At 59.5% G+C, this 20,975-nt stretch overlaps 1 protein-coding gene across 1 annotated transcript; it reads left to right on the top strand.

Moving 5' to 3' along the window:
• Positions 1-1,235: 1,235 nt before the first annotated feature.
• Positions 1,236-20,393, top strand: LAMC3 (laminin subunit gamma 3). The gene is made up of 28 exons (XM_027650295.1): positions 1,236-1,614; positions 5,223-5,527; positions 5,713-5,843; positions 6,694-6,860; positions 7,236-7,424; positions 7,603-7,720; positions 7,801-7,899; positions 8,110-8,246; positions 9,689-9,805; positions 10,111-10,306; positions 10,536-10,648; positions 10,911-11,129; positions 12,869-13,057; positions 13,140-13,385; positions 13,719-13,872; positions 13,986-14,128; positions 14,210-14,388; positions 14,480-14,618; positions 15,092-15,297; positions 15,558-15,634; positions 15,749-15,883; positions 16,162-16,294; positions 16,399-16,560; positions 16,770-16,872; positions 16,985-17,184; positions 17,311-17,457; positions 17,655-17,754; positions 18,389-20,393. The coding sequence occupies exons 1-28, from the start codon at positions 1,236-1,238 to the stop codon at positions 18,631-18,633; spliced, it is 4,728 nt and encodes a 1,575-aa protein (XP_027506096.1). The 3' UTR covers positions 18,634-20,393.
• Positions 20,394-20,975: the final 582 nt, after the last annotated feature.

The raw sequence follows: 20,975 nt of genomic DNA, 5'->3' as shown, positions 1-20,975 counted from the left end.
CCGCCCATTCTCAGGCAGCTGCTGCAGAGCTCCTCAGTGCTGGGAAATTCACCCTTCCCAGCGGAGCTGGCTCTGGCTGTCAGAGCCTGGGTCAATATATGATAATGGGGCTTTGAAACGGCGCTGCTGCGGGAGCCGCTGCCCAGGACTCTGATTCACAGCTCCCCTCCGGTGCTTTCTCCCGCAGTGTGTACGGGGAAGGAGAATAAAATAAATAAGAGTGGAAGGGAAGAGGAAGAAGGGAGCTTAAATTATAAATGAGAGCTAAGTTTCCAAGGCCCCTGTGGGCAGCTCAGTGAAGCAGCGTGGGAGTCAGAGGCAGCACTCCCCCTGTGCACCCCTCTTTTGCAAACACACCTCCTGTGGAGTGTGGGGCAGGGTCTGCCCAGGGGCATGGCACTGTGCCAGTCTGCCTCTCCCCCTATTTGCTGTCACCCTCCTGCCCCCATGAGTCAAATCTGGAGGGTGCCATGGTCCCCAGAGGGATTCCCTTGGCACAGACTATAATTAGGATTAGCTGAGAGCTGTTAATGAGGCATGGTGATGATTGGGTTTTGTTACCCCATGGAGATGCCTCCACAGGGATGTGCCCTCACCCTGGTCAAGGGGACTGGGCTGGTCCATGGCAGCAGGCAGAGATGGGACTCCCAGTCGTGGGTGCTGGTGTGGAGGCATTGAAGGGAGTGTCACAGACCCACAACCCAGCCAGGTTGGTGTGAGTGGGAGAGCATTGGCATCCCATAAATCAGCGTCAGGGGAGAAGAGGGTGCTGGGTCTGCTCCAAAGCCTTTCACTCACCCCTTTTTGATTTTTGGGGCTGCAAGAAAAGTGGTGACCCCCACCAATTTAAGGAAAAAAGCTACATGTGAGGCTCATTCCTGGGGCTGAGAAACGGAGGAGCTCTGCTCCATCCACGCAGCTGGAGGTGCAAATCCCCCATCCCCAAAGCAACGGGGCCGGGATGTATCCCACTGGAGGGTCCTATCCTGCCCGTCCCCACAGCCTGGGGACCAGGATGGCCTGCGGTGACACCAACCCCACAGCTCTGGCTCACAGACGAAGATTTCGACATTCCCAGCAGCTTCCACAAGATGGACCTCGGAGCGAGAGGAGGTGCCGGGTAGGGGGACCCGTCCCGTCCCATCCCACCCTGTCCCGTCCCATCCCATCCCGTCCTGCCTGCTCCCGCCTTGCCACCGGGAGGAGGCTCAGAGTCCAGCCAGGCGAGCCCCGGCATGGCACAGCCTCCCGGGCTCTGCCTGCTGGCCCTGCTGGGGCTGGGGCTGGGGCTGGGGGCGGGGGGCTCGCCCGCCTGCTGGGACCCCCGGGGGCAGCCCCGCCGCTGCATGCCCGTCTTCGAGAACGCCGCCTTCGGCCGGGCCGCCCGGGCCACCAACACGTGCGGGTCGCCACCGGAGGACTATTGCCTGCAGATGGGCACCCGCCACGACAGCGCCCTGTGCCACCGCTGCGATGCCGCCGACCCCCGGCTCCACCACAACGCCTCCTTCCTCACCGACTTCCACAGCCAGGAGGAGAGCACCTGGTGGCAGAGCCAGTCCATGGCCTTCGGCATCCAGCACCCCAACTCCGTCAACATCACCCTCCACCTCGGTAAGTGCCAGCAGTGGTGTTGGTGAGGGGCACCGGCTGTCGGGGCATCGAGATCTGGGTGCAGAGATGGGAGTGGGAAGGATGGATGCTCCTGCATCTGGTAGCTCTTGGTGCCGGTGCTGAGTTAAGGACAGGACCCTCCCCAGGTCTTTTAGGGGGTGCAAGGAGGGAGGTGCCCTCTGCAAAGCACTGAAAGGACTCGGAGGGTCAGCCCTGTCCATCAGCCCTGGTCCTTCATGGGATGAGGATGCCAGCGGCTATGCCTGCCTGTGCTGCTTCCCAGCCTCCCAAGACCCGGGTGCCTGCCCTCCTTTTCATCCCCGGCTGCGTTTTACTGGTTGTGGAGGTCTGTGGAGCAGGAGACAGGTGGTTCCTACCCCTGGGAGAGCTTTGCCCAGGACGAGCGAGCACCATGGGTGCCAAGCCCCTGCCGTTTCACCCCCTGCATTGCTGAGGGTGCCCAGTGTATCTCGGGGTGCAGAGCTCTGCATACATCGTGCAGTCCCAGTAGGTTTCCCCAGCTGGGATCCGCCCCTCTGTGTTTTAAATACTGTGCAAGCCGCCTGCTCGGAGGGTACTTAAAACCCACGGGGCATGCCTGGCATTTTAAAAAGGTTTTATAACATTTTCCTACCATCTAAACTATCCTGGCTGTTGGCCAGCGCTGTAAAATCTTCATTCTCTGCAGTCTCCTGCCATCTGCATGCCGAAGGGGGGTAGTGGAGGGGCTGCGGCTGGAGCTGGTAAGGGGACAGCCCAGCGAGGTAAGGGGACAACTGAGTGTTGGTGTGGCCCAGAGCCGTGCTGGTGGCACCCAGGCTGGTTGGGGTCGCCGTGGCGGTGGAGGGTCCGTGCCTGCCCCGGCAGTGACGCGGGCTCTGCCCGGCTGGGCGAAGGTCGCCGCTTTCCCAGCCCCCTGCGAGCGGGAGGACATCTGGTCCTGTCCCCGGGCCGGGGCTGGGCTCCCTGCCGGGCATGAGAAGCGATGCCGGAGGAACCTGCCATCCCTGCTCCCACTCCTGCCAGCCCTGTCCGCGGGGATCTGCCGGCCTCTTGTCCACTGTCAGATTGCCCCGAATCTATCTGTGTGTGTCCTGGGGCACAGACCACCCGAGTGCAGCCTGTGTGGCTGAGAAAGTGCCACCAGCCGAGTTTGTGGCCACCAATCCCAGCTTGGTGCAGCGACATGTGCGGGCTCCACAGGCCCCGGGGCTTGCTTCCCAGTCTCTGCCTTTCTTCCAGCTCTTCCCTGGCCCGTCTGTGGTCCCTGTTGGACCCTGCACTCGGGTTTCCTGTGAAGTCCAGTCTCTGTGCCCACCCTGCTGTGTCTATGTTAACACAGCCAAGGCTATAGAATTGCACCAAGCTCATCTTCCAGCCCAGTCCCTGTGGCCCTTCCTGAGCTGGAGCATTCTCTGCAAATGTCCCCTTCTCCTGCATGGCTTCTATATCTTGCTGTGCTAAAAAGTGCCATTTTGGTGCTTGGCACGTCACTGTCTGACTTTGCCAGAGCTGCCAGGCCCTGTTTCTGTCCCAGCTGCAGACCTTTTTATTGCTGCCTTAATGCTTTCACTTGGGTTAAGGAGAAAAAGCCCAACTGGCCCTGCAGCCTCCCAGAATGAGTCCTTGCTCGTGAGCTCCACCGGGTAATGGGGTGTTTTAACCCCTGCAACGTGTCCCCTCAGCCTGCTTGTCTTGCTCAGACACGCGTCATGTAGGTTCTCCAGGGTGGTTACCTGGGGAGCTTATTAGATAAGATATGGAATGAGTTGGACAAGAGCTGTGTTTACCTGCATGCTGTTGATTGGCGTTAACTAGATTATCCTCCTTTAAACCTCTCTTCCCTGGGAGATTTCAGCCGTGCCGTTACGGTGCACCGGACTCGGAGCGGGTCGATCATCCCAACTGTCCATGGCTCCTGCACTTGCCCTGTCAGATGTCAGGGAGGAACCCAAAATATCCATGGCTTGCGAAGGCAACAGACACCAGGGCTCCTCAGGAAGCTCCCTGAATGTCAGTGGCTCATTTTGGAGTGTCTAGATCAGGCAGCATCTGTGTCTGTGACTCTGCCTCTGATTTTCCTGTGGGACGGGAGCCCAGTGCTGAGGTTTTGTGGGGCTGGAGGTGGCTGGGGACATGTAAGTGGTGTGACTGTCCCACAGGCTTCTCTCCAAAATCCTCTTGGAGTCCCCAGTGCTGTATGAGCTGCAGTTCAGGCTCCACGGGAGGCAAGGGAACACTTTGTTCAGGTTTTTCTAAGTAGAAATTGGCTGATTGAAAAACCTGTCTAGAATAAGCACACACTCCCTCAGGATGATTCCACAGGGCAGTGAGTCTCCTCCATCCTGGCTGGAGGAACCGAAATGGGGCTCCCCCAGCCTGGCTGACCACTCCCCTCGTGCGGGGCCGCATGGGGCAGAGGCTGTTTATTGACACAGCACTGAGCTCCCTTCCTCTCCCAGAGGAAACAGCTCTGGGAGGTGATGGCCCTGACCTTGCTGTTTTGGTAGACATCCCCCCTGGGACCCTGCTGTCTGGGAACCGGCGCCTGCCAGGCGTCCCCCCCCTTGCTCGGGGTGCAGGACAAGGGCACCCCTGCTGTCACGAGCCTGGAGGGGTCCCAGAGGGAGGGGAGAGGCACAGGGGAGCGTGGCGATGATGGGACAGCCCGGCTGCAGACCCTTCTTGGCCCTCGTCACCTCCGGGTGGGCTGGAAGCGGGTCTGTCCCCAGCTCCAGGCACTCAGCCGGGCGCTCCCCGCATCCCTGATGGGATGCAGCTGCTTTTCCCAGCGCTGGTAGCTGACTGCCTTGGCTCCCCCGCAGCAGTCGCAGCACATACGCGACAGTATTCATATGGGCCCAATTAAAGGCTTGTTTTCCTAGTCCCAGAATAACCCCTATAACATTCCCAACTCATTATCTTTTCAAATAAAGCCAAAACCTTGCAGCTAATTGTTTTGTGCTGTCAGGAGTGGTGCTGTTATGGAGCAATCCAGGCTTTGAGCTGGTCCTTCATCTCTGGCAATTAAGAGGGTCTGATGTTCACTTTGGTGTTTTCTCTTCTCCTTTCTGCTAATTCTTTCAAGTGCTTTCAGAGCTCGCTGGCTGCCCCAGGGATTGGTGGCCTCCCTTTGTCTTCATTCCAGCAAACATGGCAGCGAGGCTGGGTCCTGGCACGCAGCTCCCTGGGAATCCCTGGGAAAGGGATTGGCCTTGACCCTTTCCAGCTCTCCATCCCTGTGGCACCACTGCCCTGGGGATGCTCCCAGTGCTGTGGGTCTGACTCTCCTCCCTGCAGCTGGATAGAGCCTGGATTTGCAGTGACTCTTTGGCCACGCAACCCACCAGTGCACTCACTCAAGGGGTGGGCGCTGCATTGGGGTGAGAGCCAGTTTGGAGCTGGATGGAGCTGCACCATGGAGGAGCTGGTTAAGGGCAGCTGGATGGTGATTTCTTCTCTTCTGGCTGTGGTATGGAGAGGGAGACAATGCAGTAGGAGCAGCGGGATGGCAGCAGCTGTGCAGGATGGGGCACTGGGATAATTCAGGCTGGTGGTGCCCATCGGGAGGCTGGGAGAGGGTCAAAGCACGGTGGGTCTGTCCACAGGCAAAGCCTACGAGATCACCTACGTGCGGCTGAAGTTTCACACCAGCCGCCCCGAGAGCTTCGCCATCTACAAGCGCAGCCACGCTGAGGGGCCCTGGGTGCCCTTCCAGTACTACAGTGCATCCTGTGAGAAGACCTACGGGAAGCGGCCGCGGCAGTACCTGAGGCCGGGGGAGGATGAGCAGGTGGCCTTCTGCACTGATGAGTTCAGCGACATCTCCCCGCTGAGCGGGGGCAACGTGGCCTTCTCCACCCTCGAGGGACGGCCCAGCGCCTACAACTTCGATGGGAGCCCCGCGCTGCAGGTGCTGCCAGGGCGGGAGGGGGTGGGTGTATGGACCCCCGGGGACTGAGAGCACTAATGCACCCACGTGGGGTAATAGCACTGGTGATGCCCAGCATCCCTGTATGGAAAGATGTAGGATGAGTCCCAGGTGGGAGCTGGTGGCCCTGACCCCTTGACAAGGTGCGTTTCCTGTGTCTCCTGCAGGACTGGGTGACAGTCACTGACCTGCTTATCTCCTTGAACCGGCTCAACACATTTGGGGATGACATCTTCAAGGACCCCAAGGTGCTGCAGTCATACTACTACGCTATCTCTGACTTCTCAGTCGGTGGCAGGTGAGGGGCAGCCAGATTGGGGTGAGGGCAGGAGTACGGGGACCTTCCTGGGGCTGTGGGGCTGGGGCAGCTGCTCCACACCACTCTTATTTGAACTGTGGTTTTGGGAAACCTGTCCAGATGTGGCTTCCTCCATATGTAAACCAGAGCTGGAAATACAGAGATGGGTGATAAAACCTGGAGCCTCCCCAGTCGTACAGAAAGGTGGTCTTTTCCCCACAAACTCTTCTCCATGTTCCACTTGCTTTATTTGCTTCGTCCCCTCCCAGCCCAATGGCTTTTAATGACACTGGGGCTTGTGTTGCTCCTCCTTTGGCCTTGCTGGTCCCTGGGCATGGCAAAAGGGGTCCCTGTGGTTCTAGTGGAGCCATGGCCTGAGGCTGCGGAGGCTGATGGAGGAGCTTGAAGTCAGCAAGGACACAGAGAAGCTGCAGCAGCTGCCTGTGGGAAGGGGGAGCTGATGTGGGACAGAGATACAGTTGGCACCCACTTGGTGCTGCCCATGGGCTGTGCTGCACTTGCCCTTCCCCAGCTGGGAGGAGTGGGAAATTTCTCCATTCTGGAGGGAGCTGTCTGCCCTGGGCAGCAGGGCTGGGATGGCTCCCAGCTGCTGTCCCACGCTCGGGGTCAGCAGATGGAGCTGGTTAGCACAGGCCACCCTCGGCGTGTGACCTTCCGACTGGCCAGACTGGGATCATCTCAGGGACACCATGGGCGGCCTCAACACCAGCACAGCCTTGAGCTGCTTTCACCCTGTGGCCGGCCTGGCAGGGCCACACACAGCCTGGCCACTGTCCCACTGCCACCACTGCCCACAGAGAGGCTCCCCCGTGCTGGCGTTTCCCCACAGGTGCAAATGCAATGGCCACGCCAGCGAGTGTGCACCAGACGAGGCCGGGCAGCTGGTCTGTGTGTGCCAGCACCACACGGCCGGCGTGGACTGCGAGCGCTGCCAGCCCTTCTACCAGGACCGGCCCTGGGCACGCGGCACCGCCGAGGCTGCCAACGAGTGTCTCCGTGAGTATCACTCGGGCTGTCTCTGTGGTCAAGGCGTGTGGCCACACTGCTGCTGCATTGGCTCATCCAGGGGTTCCTGCCCTTCCTGTACAGGAAGAGAGTACCTGCTTGTAAGGGAGGGAGGGCTTGCACCCCAGGGCTTCCCTTCACAGCATCACCCTGTGGATTCCCCATTCCCTCACCCCGTGAGCGCAGCCATCTGCTCCATGCATGGTGCTGCACCCACCTCTGCTTCCAGTGGCAGAAGCATTGCCGAAAGCTCACACTGCTGAGCCAAGCGGCCCCTCTGGCTCATCCGACCCCACAGGAGGTTGCTGTAACCCCTGTAGCACCTGCGTGGCACAGGGCTCACCTCCTCTCCTGCCTTCCCCCCAGCTTGCAACTGCAGCGGCCGCTCCGAGGAGTGTTTCTACGACCGGGAGCTGTACCGGCGCAGCGGGCACGGCGGGCACTGCCGCAACTGCCGCGACAACACGGCCGGGCCCCACTGCGAGCACTGCCGGCAGAACCACTACCGCTGGGAGCCACAGACAGCCTGCCAGCCCTGCCACTGCCACCCCGCAGGTGCGTGGGGCTGTGCCCATCTGGGCTCCGGCTGCACAACCCCTGTCCCAGCTGGAGTTAGCTGGGAGGGATGGTTTTGTTGGGTTCTCCCTTGCTCGGGGTTTACACATTTGCTCCCGCCCTGTGTCTCTGTTGAGTCCGCCCTGTTGAGCCTCAGGGCTGGCCGGGGTCCCCACAGGCTCCCTGCAGCCCCAGTGTGACAACTCGGGGACCTGCCTCTGCAAAGCCAACGTGACGGGCTGGAAGTGTGAGCGCTGCAAGGACGGCTACCACAGCCTCAGTGAAGGTGGCTGCAGGTGAGGAGGAGCCTGGCCCTGGGCAGGAGCAGCGGGATGGAAGGAGGGCTCACCTCATGCCTTTATCTCATTCCATCCAGACCATGCACCTGTGACCCAGCAGGCAGCGTTGGGACCTGCGACCCCAACACAGGGCACTGCACCTGCAAGGAGAGGGTGGAGGGGCACTTGTGCAACAGGTAAGCACCACGGCCCTGGGATGGGTACAGGACCACTGTCTCTTTCCAGTCTGGGATCAGTGACAGGACTTGTTGGCAAGACTGTGGGGCTGCATCCCTCTGGACCTCTGGGACCGGGTACCTAAGAAGCTGCCACCAGTGTCCCACCCTGGGTTCCCTGCAGCTCTGCCTGCCCTGTGCCACCTGCTTCCATTTCCTCCCTATGCCCAGGTGCCAGCCAGGCTGGTTTAATCTGCAGCCCCACAACCCCATTGGTTGCACCAGCTGTTTCTGCTATGGCCACTCCACCGCCTGCACGGCAGCCGATGGATATGAGGAGACTCACATCCGCTCTGACTTCAGCCACGGTACTGACCACTAAGCCCTGGGTGAAACAGAAGGCACAGCTGTGCCACCTCCAGCCAAAAAAGCTTGGGAAGGGTTGGGCTGAGCATCCCTCTTGGGGCTGAGCATTCCCCTTTATGGCTAACTAGTGGTGATGGCCAGCAGGGATTTTCTCTGGCTTGCCCCTATTTTACTGTTAAACCTTTGCTTTTGCCCCCAGCTTCATGGGGATGGACGGGCTCTCCCTGGTTCCTCGTGGTATACCTCCATGTCAACCTGCTCCTGGGGCTGTGCATGGCTCAGGGAGGGCTGTGGGGCCAGGCATGCCCCACAATACCAGCTCAGAAAGTTAAAATCTAAAAGGATGGAGCCTGCTGTGGACTTTCCCCTTTATTCCCTCCTCTCCCCACCCTCGACTGGTATGTGGCAGGGTGGCTGGGAGAGCAGGATGGGGTGCTCTTTGCCTGGCTGCAGCCAGGGCTGTGGTGGCAGGGCTGGATGTGTGCGGGATGCTCGGGGAAACCCTGCCATCTGCCGCGCATCCCGGCGTGTGCAGCCCTGCTGCAGGGACACCGCAGCCCTCACCGCAAGTCCCCGCTCACCAGGACTCCCCCCCTGCACCCTGCAGGGACGGGCACTCACAGCAGACACCCCCTGTCTGCCTCGCCTGTCCCCTGACGAGCAGATGGATACGAAACCGCCTGGCACGGGCTGATCCTGATTGCAATTAAGCCACGCAGCCAATTGCTGTACTGCTGGAATGTCTTCCACGGCCTTGAAACAGAGCCAGGCTTTAAACCGAGTCCTTTTTTCCACCCTTTACACAGCTAATCTAGGGCTTTTCCTTTTGAGACTGGTTTAGCAAAGCCCTGGGCTGAGATGTAGCCATGACACCCTCCTAAAGCCCCATTCCCCAAAGCACTCCCCAATCTACAGTGGAGCTGGATCAGATGGAATTTTCCTGTCCTGGGTGAAAGAGTCCAAACTGGGGATGATTTGATAGCTGAGCACAGCCCACTTGAGAGCTGGGAAGGGATTTCCAACTGTTTGTCTTGCAGGGCTAGAAGAAATAACCCTTGGGAATGGGGGAGAGTTTAACTGGCTTCTGAAGGAAACCAACTTAATGCAATTATGCCCCATCTCTCCCTGGGTTTCTCCAGCATCTCTCCCCAGGCTTCCTGCACTTTCCAGCCCACAGTAATGATAGCAATGCAGCACAGGCAGGGAGGCAAAAGTTTAAAGATAATAATTTCCTCCAAATCTAAAAAAAAATAAACAGATAGGGGCTGGCTAGGGGCCACCCTCTAGTGCACGAGAGCACAGAGCCCAAGTGGAACAGGGTGTTACAAAGTGCTGGCCCCTTCCAAGACCCTGGAGAGCCTCAGGAGGAGGGACAGAGGCCCTGAAAGCAGCACCTTACTGGTGCTCCCTTTGGTGAACATTGCCACTGTGTGCTGTCACACAGGGCTGGAGGGCTGGGCTGCCACAACTCCAGGCACCACAGACCTGCCTCTACGCTGGGCTGGCGGGGAGATCTTCACCGAGTGGGATGGAGAGGAGCCAGTGGATTTTCATGCACCAGGTACTGTGTGTGCTGGGTCCCTGGGGTGCTGCTCTGCCCTGAGGACCCCCTGGTGCTCTCATGGGGTGTCCCACTGCTATGCTGGTGTGTGAGGCACTGGGCTCTATCCCAGAGCTGAGCGTGTTTCAATAGCACAAGGCGGTGGGGAGGTTTGGAACAGCGGATCTGCAGGGAGAGCAGGTTGGAGCTGGCACTGCTCCAGGGGGGTGACTCTGGCTCCTGATGGTGTTGGTGGGAATAGGATTTTCACCAGCAGAGCTGGTTCCTCCAAGTCCTACAAACTTTGCTCCTCTCTCCCTTTGCAGAGAAGTTTCTGCAGAACCAGCGCCTCAGTTATGGGCAGCTCCTGTCCCTGTTGTTGGGGGTGGAGAACAGGACAGGGACAGAGCCCAGGATGCCTCTGCTCCAAGTCCAGCTGGTTCTGGAGGGTGAGGGGATGGAGATCACCATGCCCAGCAGCAAGAGCCAGTCCCAGCGTGGAAAGCAAGCTGTCACCTTCAGGTACCTGTCACAGTGCTTTGGGGAACCTCAGTGGGGTTTAGGGCAGAGTGTGTCTGATCTTGTCTGGGCTGCCCTTTGCTATGGGGTTCAGCCCCACTCTCTGCCCCCATCAGGGATTTAACTGTGCTCCCATTGCTGTGCCTGGGTCCCAGCCAGGGAGCCAAGCTGTCCTGCACCACATGGCTCTCAGACTGGCCCTGTCCTTGCTCACATGCTCCTTCTCCAACAGGCTGCACGAGGCAGAGGAGGGTGCAGAGCCTTTGCTGTCAGCCTTCAGCTTCCAGCGCCTGCTCTCCAACCTGACCGCCCTCCGGCTCCGTGTGAGCCGTGGCCCCGTGCGAGGTGGGTGCTCTACACTCAACATTCCCACAGGGACCAAGTTGGGATGGGCCGGGGACACCAAAGCAGCAGCAGACTGATGAACGAGAGGCACTGCAGGGGGTGTGTTGGAGCAGTGGCTGGCTCCTCTCTATGAACACCCCTGGGCTCTCCAGAAGGTGTTTTGGTGTCTCCTATGCCTGTCTGGAGCATTTCCAGGCAGGATTTGGGAGACCCGAGCATGGGATGTGCCATCCCATCCTCAGCCCGCTCTCTCCTCTCGCAGGCAGGCTGTCCCTGAGCGAGGTCCAGCTCACATCTGCCAGCCCTGGGCTGGGGACACGGGCAGGCTGGGTGGAGGAGTGCACGTGTCCCACGGGCTATGCCGGGCAGTTCTGCCAGTCCTGTGCGCCCGGATTCAAGCGGGAGATCCCCTTCGGAGGCCCCTTCGTCAGCTGTGTGCCCTGTGCCTGCAACCAGCACGGGGACTGTCACCCCCTCACAGGTGTGCACCCCCCGGCCCCTCCACTCACCCCATGCACGAGTGACAAATCCATGTCTGTGCTTGTTCTGAAACCATTGGTGGGGTTGCTGTACCCAAAATTTGCAAGTCGAGTTGCTCGTAGGGACTGGGTTCGTAGCTGCAAAGACAGAGATAATTAATGAAGTGCAATAATGGTGGTAACTTATAATTAGAGGGGCATTTTTCATGGTGCTATATGACCTTTAAGGAGGAGAAGGGAAGTGTGCTCGTCTTCAGAGGAGTGTGGGAGCAGAGGTCAAGGCAGCAGAGAGGCAGAGGGTTTTGCCAGGCTGGGTCTCACAGGCAGCATTGCTGCCCGATGGGTGGAGCAGGACTGGGCACAGCCCTGGAATCTGCAAACTGGAGGTCGAACTGAGCAGAGAAACAAGGAAAAGAGCAGGAAAACACATCAGTGCCAGGCTTGTGGGAAGACATGGGAGGAGCTGGCCCTTGTGCTGCCAGCCCAAGACCTGTTCTGCCTCCAGATCCAGCTCAGAGGTGTGTGACTGCAGCAGGGACTGAGGATGAAGGGAGGAAAAAGCCAAAGCAAAGTCTTTGGGGCAGTATGGCTGTGTCTGGGGTGGTTCACAGGGTGCTGTCACTCACCTCTGCTGCCAAAGTGTCTGGGTGGCTTTGGATTGGGAAGGGGAGCAGGATTGCAAACAGCTGCCATGGAGCTTGAGGTGGCCGCGTGAATCCAACAGCAGCCTTGCTGCTGTCAGCCCCAAGGAAATGCAGACCAGAGCCCTGTGGGGCTCATGAGGTGCTGCCGTGCTCCCCATCCCCTGCAGACAACAGCAGCTCCGACAAGTGCTGGAAAGAGCTTGGAAATACAATGATGCATTTGTTACCCGGAGATCCTGGATAGAGGGGAGCTCCTGGGGGTGGTGGCAGCTCTGCAAACTTGCCCTCATCTCACAGAGCCGGGGCTGGCGCCGCTGCACAATCCCCAGGGACGGGGCCAGGCTTTTGATGTCCTGGCCTGGGCTCTGCCAGCCTGCGCACTTCCTTTAGTTTATTTTTCCACTTCTTCCTGCCACTCGCTTTTCCTTTCTTTTCCTTTGTCTTACTGCCTGGAGGTGGGGAAAATGGAAAAAAACACCCGTTCCCTCCTGCGCAACATTCCTGGTACGACCTGACCCCACAAACTGTGGGGGAAAATCTTCCCTGTAGCTCCTCCTCTCCCTAGTGAAGCAGAGTATCTGCCTGGAAGTGGGGATTCCTTGAGCACCCTTCCTCATCTTCCTCCTACTTCTCCTCCTCACAGCCGATTTTGAAGGCTGACTCACCGGCTTGGATTGCCCTGGAGGAGATGCTCCCCAGTGGGTGCCGGGACGGCTGCTTGTGTTTTCCATGACAGGCTGGAAAGGACGCGTCTCGTCGCTGAGAAATGTGTTGTTGATTATGGCAGGCGCCGACAGCCTCCACACACACACTGATGGTGCTGCCTGTGCCAGCTCTGCCTTGTCCCCGCGCAGCTGTGTCCCCCCGTGTGCTCTCCAAAACCTTCTCCCTTGAGCAAGGACAAGGAAGGGAGGGAAAATGTTCTGAGCACTGGCTGGAGATGTGCGACCCCAGCATGGTCCTTTGGCTGGAGCTGCACATCTCTCTTGGCACCTGTGTGCCACACTCGGCGCTGGGCTCTCCATCCCTCCCGCGGTCCCCTCTGTTATTTGGGGCTGGGTTTTTGCAGACCCTCAGCTCTGTTCTTCTCCCCACAGGGCACTGCCGGTGCTTGCACAACACAGAGGGTCCCTCCTGTGAGCGCTGCAGCCCCGGGTTCTATGGCAACCCCTTCGTAGGGCGCTTTGATGACTGCAAGCCGTGCCCCTGCCCTGGAGGTTCACCCTGCACCGAGGTGCCCAGCAGTGGGGAGGTGGTCTGCACCCACTGCCCCCCTGGGCAGAGAGGTGAGGCTGGGGGTGGGTGGGCACGGGAGCTGTGGGCAGCACCGACACAGCCAAACCCTCCCCATCTTTTCACCTTCCTCAGGGAAACGCTGTGAGCTCTGTGATGACGGGTTTTTCGGGGACCCCCTGGGGCAGAGGGGGCCTGTGCATCCCTGTGAGCCCTGCCAGTGTCATGGCAACGTGGATCTCAATGCCGTGGGGAACTGTGACCCCGTGTCTGGCCGATGCCTGCGCTGTGTGTACAACACGATGGGCGAGCACTGCGAGAGGTGCCAGCCAGGCTTCTACGGGGACGCGTTGGCTCCCAGCCCTGCTGGGAAGTGTGCACGTATGTACAGTCCTGGGGGCAGCTCACTTGCAGCCAAAATCCTCCCAGCAGTGGAGGCAAAGGGTGAAAGGGGGATGCCCAGTGAGTCTAGGGGGTGCTGGATGGTCCAGGTTGGCCCTAAATGCTCTGGAATGGGATTTGTCCTCTTTCTCCATTGCCATCCGTCCCTGGAGATACTCTGGTCTGCAGGGGCTCAGCCTCTAGAAGTCCTGTTTGATGGGGGGCCGTGACTCTCCACATTGATGGGGGGGAGGTTCAGCCCCGGTGTCCCATTCCCACAGTCCTGTCCACCAGCTCCGTGCTGGGATGTAGGTGCTATTTTGTCTCCCACAGCTTGTGATTGCAACCCCAGTGGCTCAGACCCAGGGCTGGAGGGCTGTAATCCCCTCACGGGCCAGTGCCACTGCCTCCCACACGTGACAGGCAGAGCCTGCGGGCACTGCCAGCCTGGCTACTACGGCCTGGAGCCTGCCGTGGGGTGCAAGAGGTATGTGGGGCATGGCGTGGGGCTGCCAGGGACAGGGTGGCCCTGTATCCCTGGCTCTGCTCTCTGCTCTTTGGGTCCATTTCCTGCTCATGTCCCCCCACTTCTCGTGCCAGCTGTGAGTGCCACCCGACAGGGTCGCGTGACAGCGAGTGCCACGCAGTGACGGGGCAGTGCTCCTGCCAGCCAGGTGTCACGGGGAGGCAATGTGACCGCTGCCACCACGGCTTCTTTGGCTTCTCTGCCAGGGGCTGCCGAGGTAATGGGGGTGGGGTCTGCGTCTCGGTCCCTAAAGCAGGGCTGGCAGGCACAGTATGACACTTCTCTGCCACTGCTGCAGCCTGCAACTGCTCCCCACTGGGCTCCGTGACCCCGCAGTGCCACGAGAACAGCACCTGCCTCTGCCACCCCGGTTTCGTGGGCTACAAGTGCGACCGCTGCCAGGCCAACTTCTTCCTTGACCCTCTGAGCTCCCACTGCCAGCAGTGTCCTGCCTGCTACGGGCTGGTGAAGGACAAGGTACAGCCTGTGCACTGCCGAGGCGGGTACAGCACCCCAACCCCTGCCCTGCCTTACTGTCCCCCCATGTCCCCCTGTGTCCTGCTTGCAGGCTGACCAGCTGAAGGCCAGGCTGCAGGAGATGGAGGAATGGCTGCAGAAACCAGGCTGTAATGCCCACCCAGGCCAGTCTCTCATGCTGGGGGATGCACCCCGGGGAGATGGGCTGCCCAGCCCACACCTCCTGCAAGGTACAAGGGACACCCCTTTTCCCCATGTCCTGCGAGGTATAGGGACTCCTCTTCCCTCCACCATGGAGGAGCCCCATAAGACCCCTCTGGGTGCCCTCTGCTCCTGCAGGGTGGTGTGACATGCTGGGTGGGTGCAAGGAGTTCCCGGGTCAGTGCTGGACTCAGTGTGGGTGATGGGGTGACCCAGAGGGCAGTGCAGAGGGGAGGATATGTCTTTTTGGGTAGGACAGAGCACTGCAGGGATGCTTGCACCCATGAGGTTTTGGAGCAGGTGGTGATGGGTGCTACTGAGAGCTGAGCACCAACACATGGGTGCCTTTTGGGTGCTGCATATGTGGGTCCCTCCTGATCACCAGGAGGGACTGTCTTCTCCTTTCCTTAGCAGGTGGGTGGGAGGGCGTGGGGCAGCCCCACAGGCAAGCAGGGAGCCCTGAGCACATCTATGGACAACGAGCTGCTTGTGGTGCTCACAGGTGCCTGGGCCACCCTGTTGGCACAGCTGGGGCAGCTGGCAGGGGCTCTGAACACCGCACGAGGCCGTCTCACCAACGCCACCCAGATCACCAACTGCTCTGGCCACGGATCTGCCAAGACCTGCATCCTGCTGTCAGAGATCGGGGCCGTGCTGCAGTCGGCACAGCGGGAGATCCTGAATGCTGCAGACACCTTGGCTACCACGGTGAGCTGGGCTCCTGGAGGGGCTGGTGGCAATCCTGGGGGGCAGTGGGATGTGCCCCCAGGACTGGTGGGGTGGGATGTGGATGTGACCAGCAGAGTGGGTGAGCAGGGGTCTGTGTGGGTATAACCCTCCTTGCAGCTGAGTCAAGAAGGGCTATTTTCCTTGCCCCAGCCCTTTGGGAGGTTCTTGGTGCTGGGCTGGTGGGGCTTGAGAGTCCCTGCTCCTTGCCATGGTTTCACTGCTGCTGTTTGCATTTTAAGGAGATTCCCCAGGAAATCCCTCAGCAGCCCTCAAACTGGAGCCACTGGGCACTGGAGGCACGGGCTCTGTCCCAGAGGTACGGCTGCGACAAGCAGACGAGGTGGCTGCTCAGCCGGGGGTGCAGGGAAGCCGCTCCTTTCCCAGGAGGCCATTCCTAATATCATGTCTCTGAGTGTCCCTGTCCCTGCAGCCACGAGGGCGCTGTTGCAGAGGTGGAAGCAGTGGTCAGGAGAGCGCTGCGTGCCTCCAACACCAGCTCCGAGCTCCTGCGGAGTCTGCTGGAAGGGAATGCGACGCGGGATGCGCAGCGTGAGCTGGAGGCTGGGTGAGGGGCTGGCAGGACACCAGAGCTCCTTGCCTCTGGCCAGGTCCCTGTTAGAGGACTCGATCACAGTGATTTGGCATCTGCCCAACAGGGACGTGCTGAGCCCTGTCAAAATCATTGTACCACAGTGTTGCCAAGTAGAAAGACAGGGTGCTCCATACTGCGGGTATTTCAGGGAAAACCTCCAGCCTTTCCTGCTACACCCGTGTCTGGAGCCAGGTCTCCCTCCTTTGAGGGACCAAAGGGCCTGGGCTGACAGCAGCATCCTGTCCACATAGGTACGAGGAGATCCAACGGGCCCAGGAGGAGCTGGGTGTGGGCATGGAAGAGGCCAGGAGAGCTTTGGCAGCTGTGCAACAGGCAAACGCAGACATGGCCAAGAAACTTCTGCAGGTGGCTGCTCTGGGGCAGGTGAGCAGCACACAAGCTACGGCTGGTAAACCTACTCCCTGAGCAGTGCTGCCTCCTGGGCTGGGAGATGCTCTCATAGAGCTCTGGCATTCCTGACCCCACAGCAGGTACTGCCAGTGCAGGCTGGAGCCCTGGTACAGGACCTGGCAGTGCTGGAGCAGGCAGCAGCAGCCCAGGAGCTGTTGGCTCAGCAGGCTGTCGAGACATCCCGCGCACTGGCAGCAGGATTGCGCCTGGAGCTGCAGAGGACTCATGGCTTCGAGCAGGTAATTGCTGCTCACTTGCATGGGGAGCCCCATCCCTGCTGCTCCAGTGACAGGAGGGACTGTGCCTACAGCCAGGGAAAGGATGTTTTGGGAGACATCTCCCCTTGGGCTCACGAGTCTCCCAAGGAGCTCACATGCCAAATGGGAGCTCGCTGAGACCCACATTTCTCAGCACTCCTCAGCTTCACTCCTTCCCTCTCCTCTCCCAGCTGCGGGACCAGGCTGGCTCTGCCCGTGACACGGCCACCTCGGCTGTCTCACATGGAAAAGCTGTGCAGTCTGATGCCAAGTCCCTCCTGACCAGCTTGGAAGGTAAAAGGCACCGGTCAGAGCATGTCCAGCCACAGCTTGGCTCTCACCACACTGGCTCTGGGTGCCAAGGGGAGAAGGGGACAGTTTGGTGGCAGCCAATTTGTCCCCACAGGCATGAGGAAGATGCTGCAGCGTCGGAAGGGCCTGGCTGCCCTGAGGAAGAGGATGGCCACTGTGCGGAACAGGGTTTTGGTGGATGCCCAGAAGAAGATTAAACAGGCAGAGAAGACACTGGGAAACTCCTTGTCCCTCTCCATCAGAGCCCAGAGGACAGCTGGAGAGGCTGAGAAAGTCTCTGAGGAGGGTGCCAAGGTCTGAGTGAGGTGTGGGGAACTGCTGGGCATGGCCAGGCTGGCAGCCACCACAGGCAGAGCCCAGCCTGTTGCAGGCAGGGCTGCATGTCCCCAGGTGACTGTCCCCACCTCCATCCCTTTGCAGAGGGCACGGGCTGTGCTGCAGGAGAGCAAACAGGCCCACAAGCACGCCAGACAGCTTGCCAGGCGTGCCAATGAGACCCAGCGGGAGCTATCCCGACAGGAGCACATGGCTGAGAAGCTCAGGGGGGACCTGGAGGAAGCACACCAGGTGAGTTGGGTGCCCTTGGGCAGGTTGTGTCCTCTGGAGCCTGGACAAGCTTTGCTCACAGCCCAAAGCAAAGGGAACAACACAGCTTTTGGGATCCACAGTATGGGTAATGCCTTGGGGATATTCCTGGGATCCCCTTTCCCATCCAGCCAAGGGCCAACAGGGTCCCTGATCTGGGTTTCTGTCTCTTTTGAAAGGTGGGGACAGAGGTGAGTGAGATGGCAAAAAGTCTCCAGGAAGCCCGGGGCTCACTCATGTCAGACATCGAGACCCTGAACAACCTGCTGAGCAGCCTTGGTGAGACCCGGGTGGGAACAGTGTCCAGGTTCCCAGGGAAGGGCTGGGAACTAATGGACACCTAATCACTGATGCTGGGTCTCCTTCTCACCAGCCATCCAGGCTGAGCTGGGTGCTCTTTGGCTGAGATCAGCCATGGTCTCAGCAAAACTTCTGGAAGGTTCATGTCTTGAGGAAAACCCCCATGAAGAATGAATGTGTGTGCTCATGCCTGGTGTGGGGACACTGATCTCCCTTGACACCTTCAGAAGGAGCAGGGCTGGGTTAAGGGCTCCCTTTGGAGCTGAGGGATGTACTGGGCTGGATTCACTCCTTGTTGCTGGTTGGATTTGCTCCAGCTTCTCCCGCTTTGATCATCTGGGTATATTTCTGAGTACTCCCGGAGTCTTGCATCCAAGAAATTTTGCAAAAGGGTGGACATCACCCATTTGTAAGACAGACGTGTCCAGGCCCTGCCTGGAGCCACAGTCCTGTTTGCTTATCTGTGATCACTGGGAAGCTGCAAAGCCTCCATGCCCTGCTGCACCCGCTCCCTATAGTTTGCCTGGTGCCAAGGGTCTGAGCCCCTGGAGCATGTCCAGAACCTCTCCTACCCAGCTGCCTGCTCTCATTCATGTCCTCTCACCTTGTCCAGGCAACCTAGAGCAGGACATGGAGGTGGAGGCGGTGCTGAGTGCTGGGCAAGTGCAGCTGGAGCGGCTGTGGCAGCGCCTGGCCACACCGGGCTCCCTGGCTGGCCAGCTCAGCTGGCTGCAGCAGGAGGCAGCCCGGCAGCAGGAGAAGATCCAAGCATTTGAGAGTGACTTGGCTGAGATCCAGGCTGACAAGCGGAACCTGGAGGATATTTTGCGGAGCCTCCCCGAGGGCTGCTCGAAGTGACCGGTTGCTGGCTGCTGCCCCATCCCCTCTGTGCCCCCCTGCACAGGGAAAGGCAGAGGGAAGGACACTTTGCGTTAACCAGCATCAATCCCTCCCACTGCTACTCACACTGCCCTCCACAGAGTATCACACCCCAGGTCTTTATCTGTTACCAGTTCAGGCTCTGCATTCCGAGTGCTCTGCAGCAAGACTCCAGCCACCAGCTCAGTCCTTGGGATGGGGGGGACAACCAGCTACCAGGGACCACCAACGTTTCTGCGCAGGATATTGAGCCATCACAGGGCTGGTTTCTCACCATGGAGTGAACAAAGAATCATCACAGATTTCCTCCGTCTCTCCTTCCCCACCACAGCATGGCACACTGGGCAGGGAGAGCTTATCAAGTATGTAACATACCCAAGCTGTAACACCCAGCAGTCCCTCCTGCCCCAGGAGATGAGAGAGGCTCTCACCTGCTGCACAGTGCCTTGCAGTATTGTGCTCTTGTGCTGTGGTCATAGAGGTGCAGAGAGGAATCCCGGTGAAGCGAGGCAGAGAGCTGCTCACCGGAGGGCATACAGCTTGTCTGCTTTCCAAGAGAAGGGAGGTTACAGCAGGCAGGGATCAATTAAAAAGCAGAAGCAAAGCTGGACCCTTACCCAGCTCCTGGCAGGCAGGTGGGGCATCCTCTGCCTGCTGCAGGGTGAGAGCAGGTCAGATCTTGCTGTTCCCCAGCTCCAGGGTAGCACAACACTGCTGCTGCCCACAGCTCCTTGTGTCCTGTCCCATTCCTCCTGGCTTACTGGATGCCACCAGGCCTTGCTTTAAACCAGCCCAACATCTGCAGTCCCAGGGGCTGGGTGGCACAGGCACCGAGCTGAGAGGTGGGAGAGCTGCATCACCCACAGCCCCATATCAGCACCTGCACCCCCTCCCCACTGGGAGGAGCTGGCTGGTGGCACCAGGCTGTGCAGCCAGCATGGACTGGATGGGGAACAGCTGGACACCAGCTCCTGCCAGTGTCACTCCCACGAGGTGGCAGAGGTCGGTGGCTGTATTGCCTTTAAAGGAAAGGCATGTGTGTTCCCCTGTGCTCCCATGAGGGCTGGGCTCTGTGGCCATGCAGGCAGGTCCTGGCTCAGCCCACCCTGTGCCGGCTGTGCCCTGACTCCAGGTAGATGAAGTCATTCCCATAAGACCAAAAACAAGTCCCCAGGCTGGAGCAGGTTTCACTTTTTAACCAGTTTTACCTGTGTTTTTTCTGCTCACGGTGCTGGAAATCAGGTTTGCTAAAGTCTTGTGTAATTTATGTAAAATTGCTGCCATAGATGTTGAATTCCCCCAGCAACATCTTCAGTGTGTCCAGTGGCCTGAAAGGGACATGGGATTTTCGTACTGAGAACAAACCCTTTGCCTTCATAATTCTGCACAAAAGCTGCCCAAGGAGTGGGGTGCCAGAGCAGCGGGGGTGTAATGGCAGGGACTCCCCTCCCTCTGCCCAAGAGCAGCTCTGGGAAAGCAAAACCATAAAGCAGTGAGAGCACAGTGTGATCCGGCTTGGCCAGAGGCAGGGAGCCACGGCCACTTACCGTCTCCCTGGGAGGACAATTATACATCTCCAGTGAACACACAGATTTGCTGCTGTTACAGAAATGTCAAGTCTCTGCCGTGTTCCTGCTGCTGAAGATGTTCATGCTCCCTCCTGCTCTCCCTGGAATTCTGTATTTTTAGCTGGCAACACCTGCCTAGAGCTGTATCCATTAAAAATCCTTAATATAACACACAGCTGCCCGACCAGGGCATGTGAAGGTGAGAGGGCAAACGCTGTACCTGCTCTTGCTGCTTTGAAAGAGAAGGGGCTGAAATGCAGCTGAATTTGGAGTGGTGAGGGGCGAACGTCTGACAGTTCCTGCTGAACACCACTTTAGTACATGTTTCTAACATAAGGTGTCAGGCTGAGATCGCGGGGGCGATCGCCACAGCAGCTCCAGCCCGGGACACGCATCAGCCCGGCTGTGGCTGTTGTCCCTCGGTCCATCCCTTATCCCGCTGCTCGCGCTCCAGGGTTTATCCAGCAGCTGGAAGCGTGTCGCCCCACGGGGCACCCGCGGACCCGCCGCCGGTACCGGCGAAGGGATGCCCGTCCCGGGGCGGCTGCGGAGCGATGCCCGATGGGCAGAGGGGGCCGGTCCCTTCCCCGCCGCGGGGAGCCCGCGGGCGGCGGTGCCTCCCCACCGCGCTCGGTGCATCGAGCCCCCCGCGGGTCCGCGCTGCCCTCCCGGCGCGGGGCAGGCTCGCCCAGGAAGGGGTTAAGGGCGGGGGGCGGAGGGCCCGGCCCGGCCCTGCCCGCCCCTATTTAAGGC

The sequence above is a fragment of the Corapipo altera genome, unplaced genomic scaffold (genome assembly GCF_003945725.1).
Source record: "Corapipo altera isolate COAL_440 unplaced genomic scaffold, ASM394572v1 268, whole genome shotgun sequence".
In the NCBI taxonomy this organism is placed as follows: domain Eukaryota; kingdom Metazoa; phylum Chordata; class Aves; order Passeriformes; family Pipridae; genus Corapipo; species Corapipo altera.
The sequence above is the reverse complement of the archived record's forward strand: the minus strand, read 5'-3'. Positions and strand labels throughout refer to the sequence as shown.

What these genes read in the sequence shown, in the direction of transcription:
- LAMC3 (XM_027650295.1), top strand. Translation starts at nt 1,236, where the DNA reads ATGGCACAGCCTCCCGGGCTCTGCCTGCTGGCCCTGCTGGGGCTGGGG. An exon ending in CCTGCCGTGGGGTGCAAGAG is followed by an intron (nt 13,873 to 13,985) that starts GTATGTGGGGCA and finishes TTCTCGTGCCAG; the next exon opens with CTGTGAGTGCCACCCGACAG. An exon ending in TCTCTGAGGAGGGTGCCAAG is followed by an intron (nt 17,185 to 17,310) that starts GTCTGAGTGAGG and finishes ATCCCTTTGCAG; the next exon opens with AGGGCACGGGCTGTGCTGCA.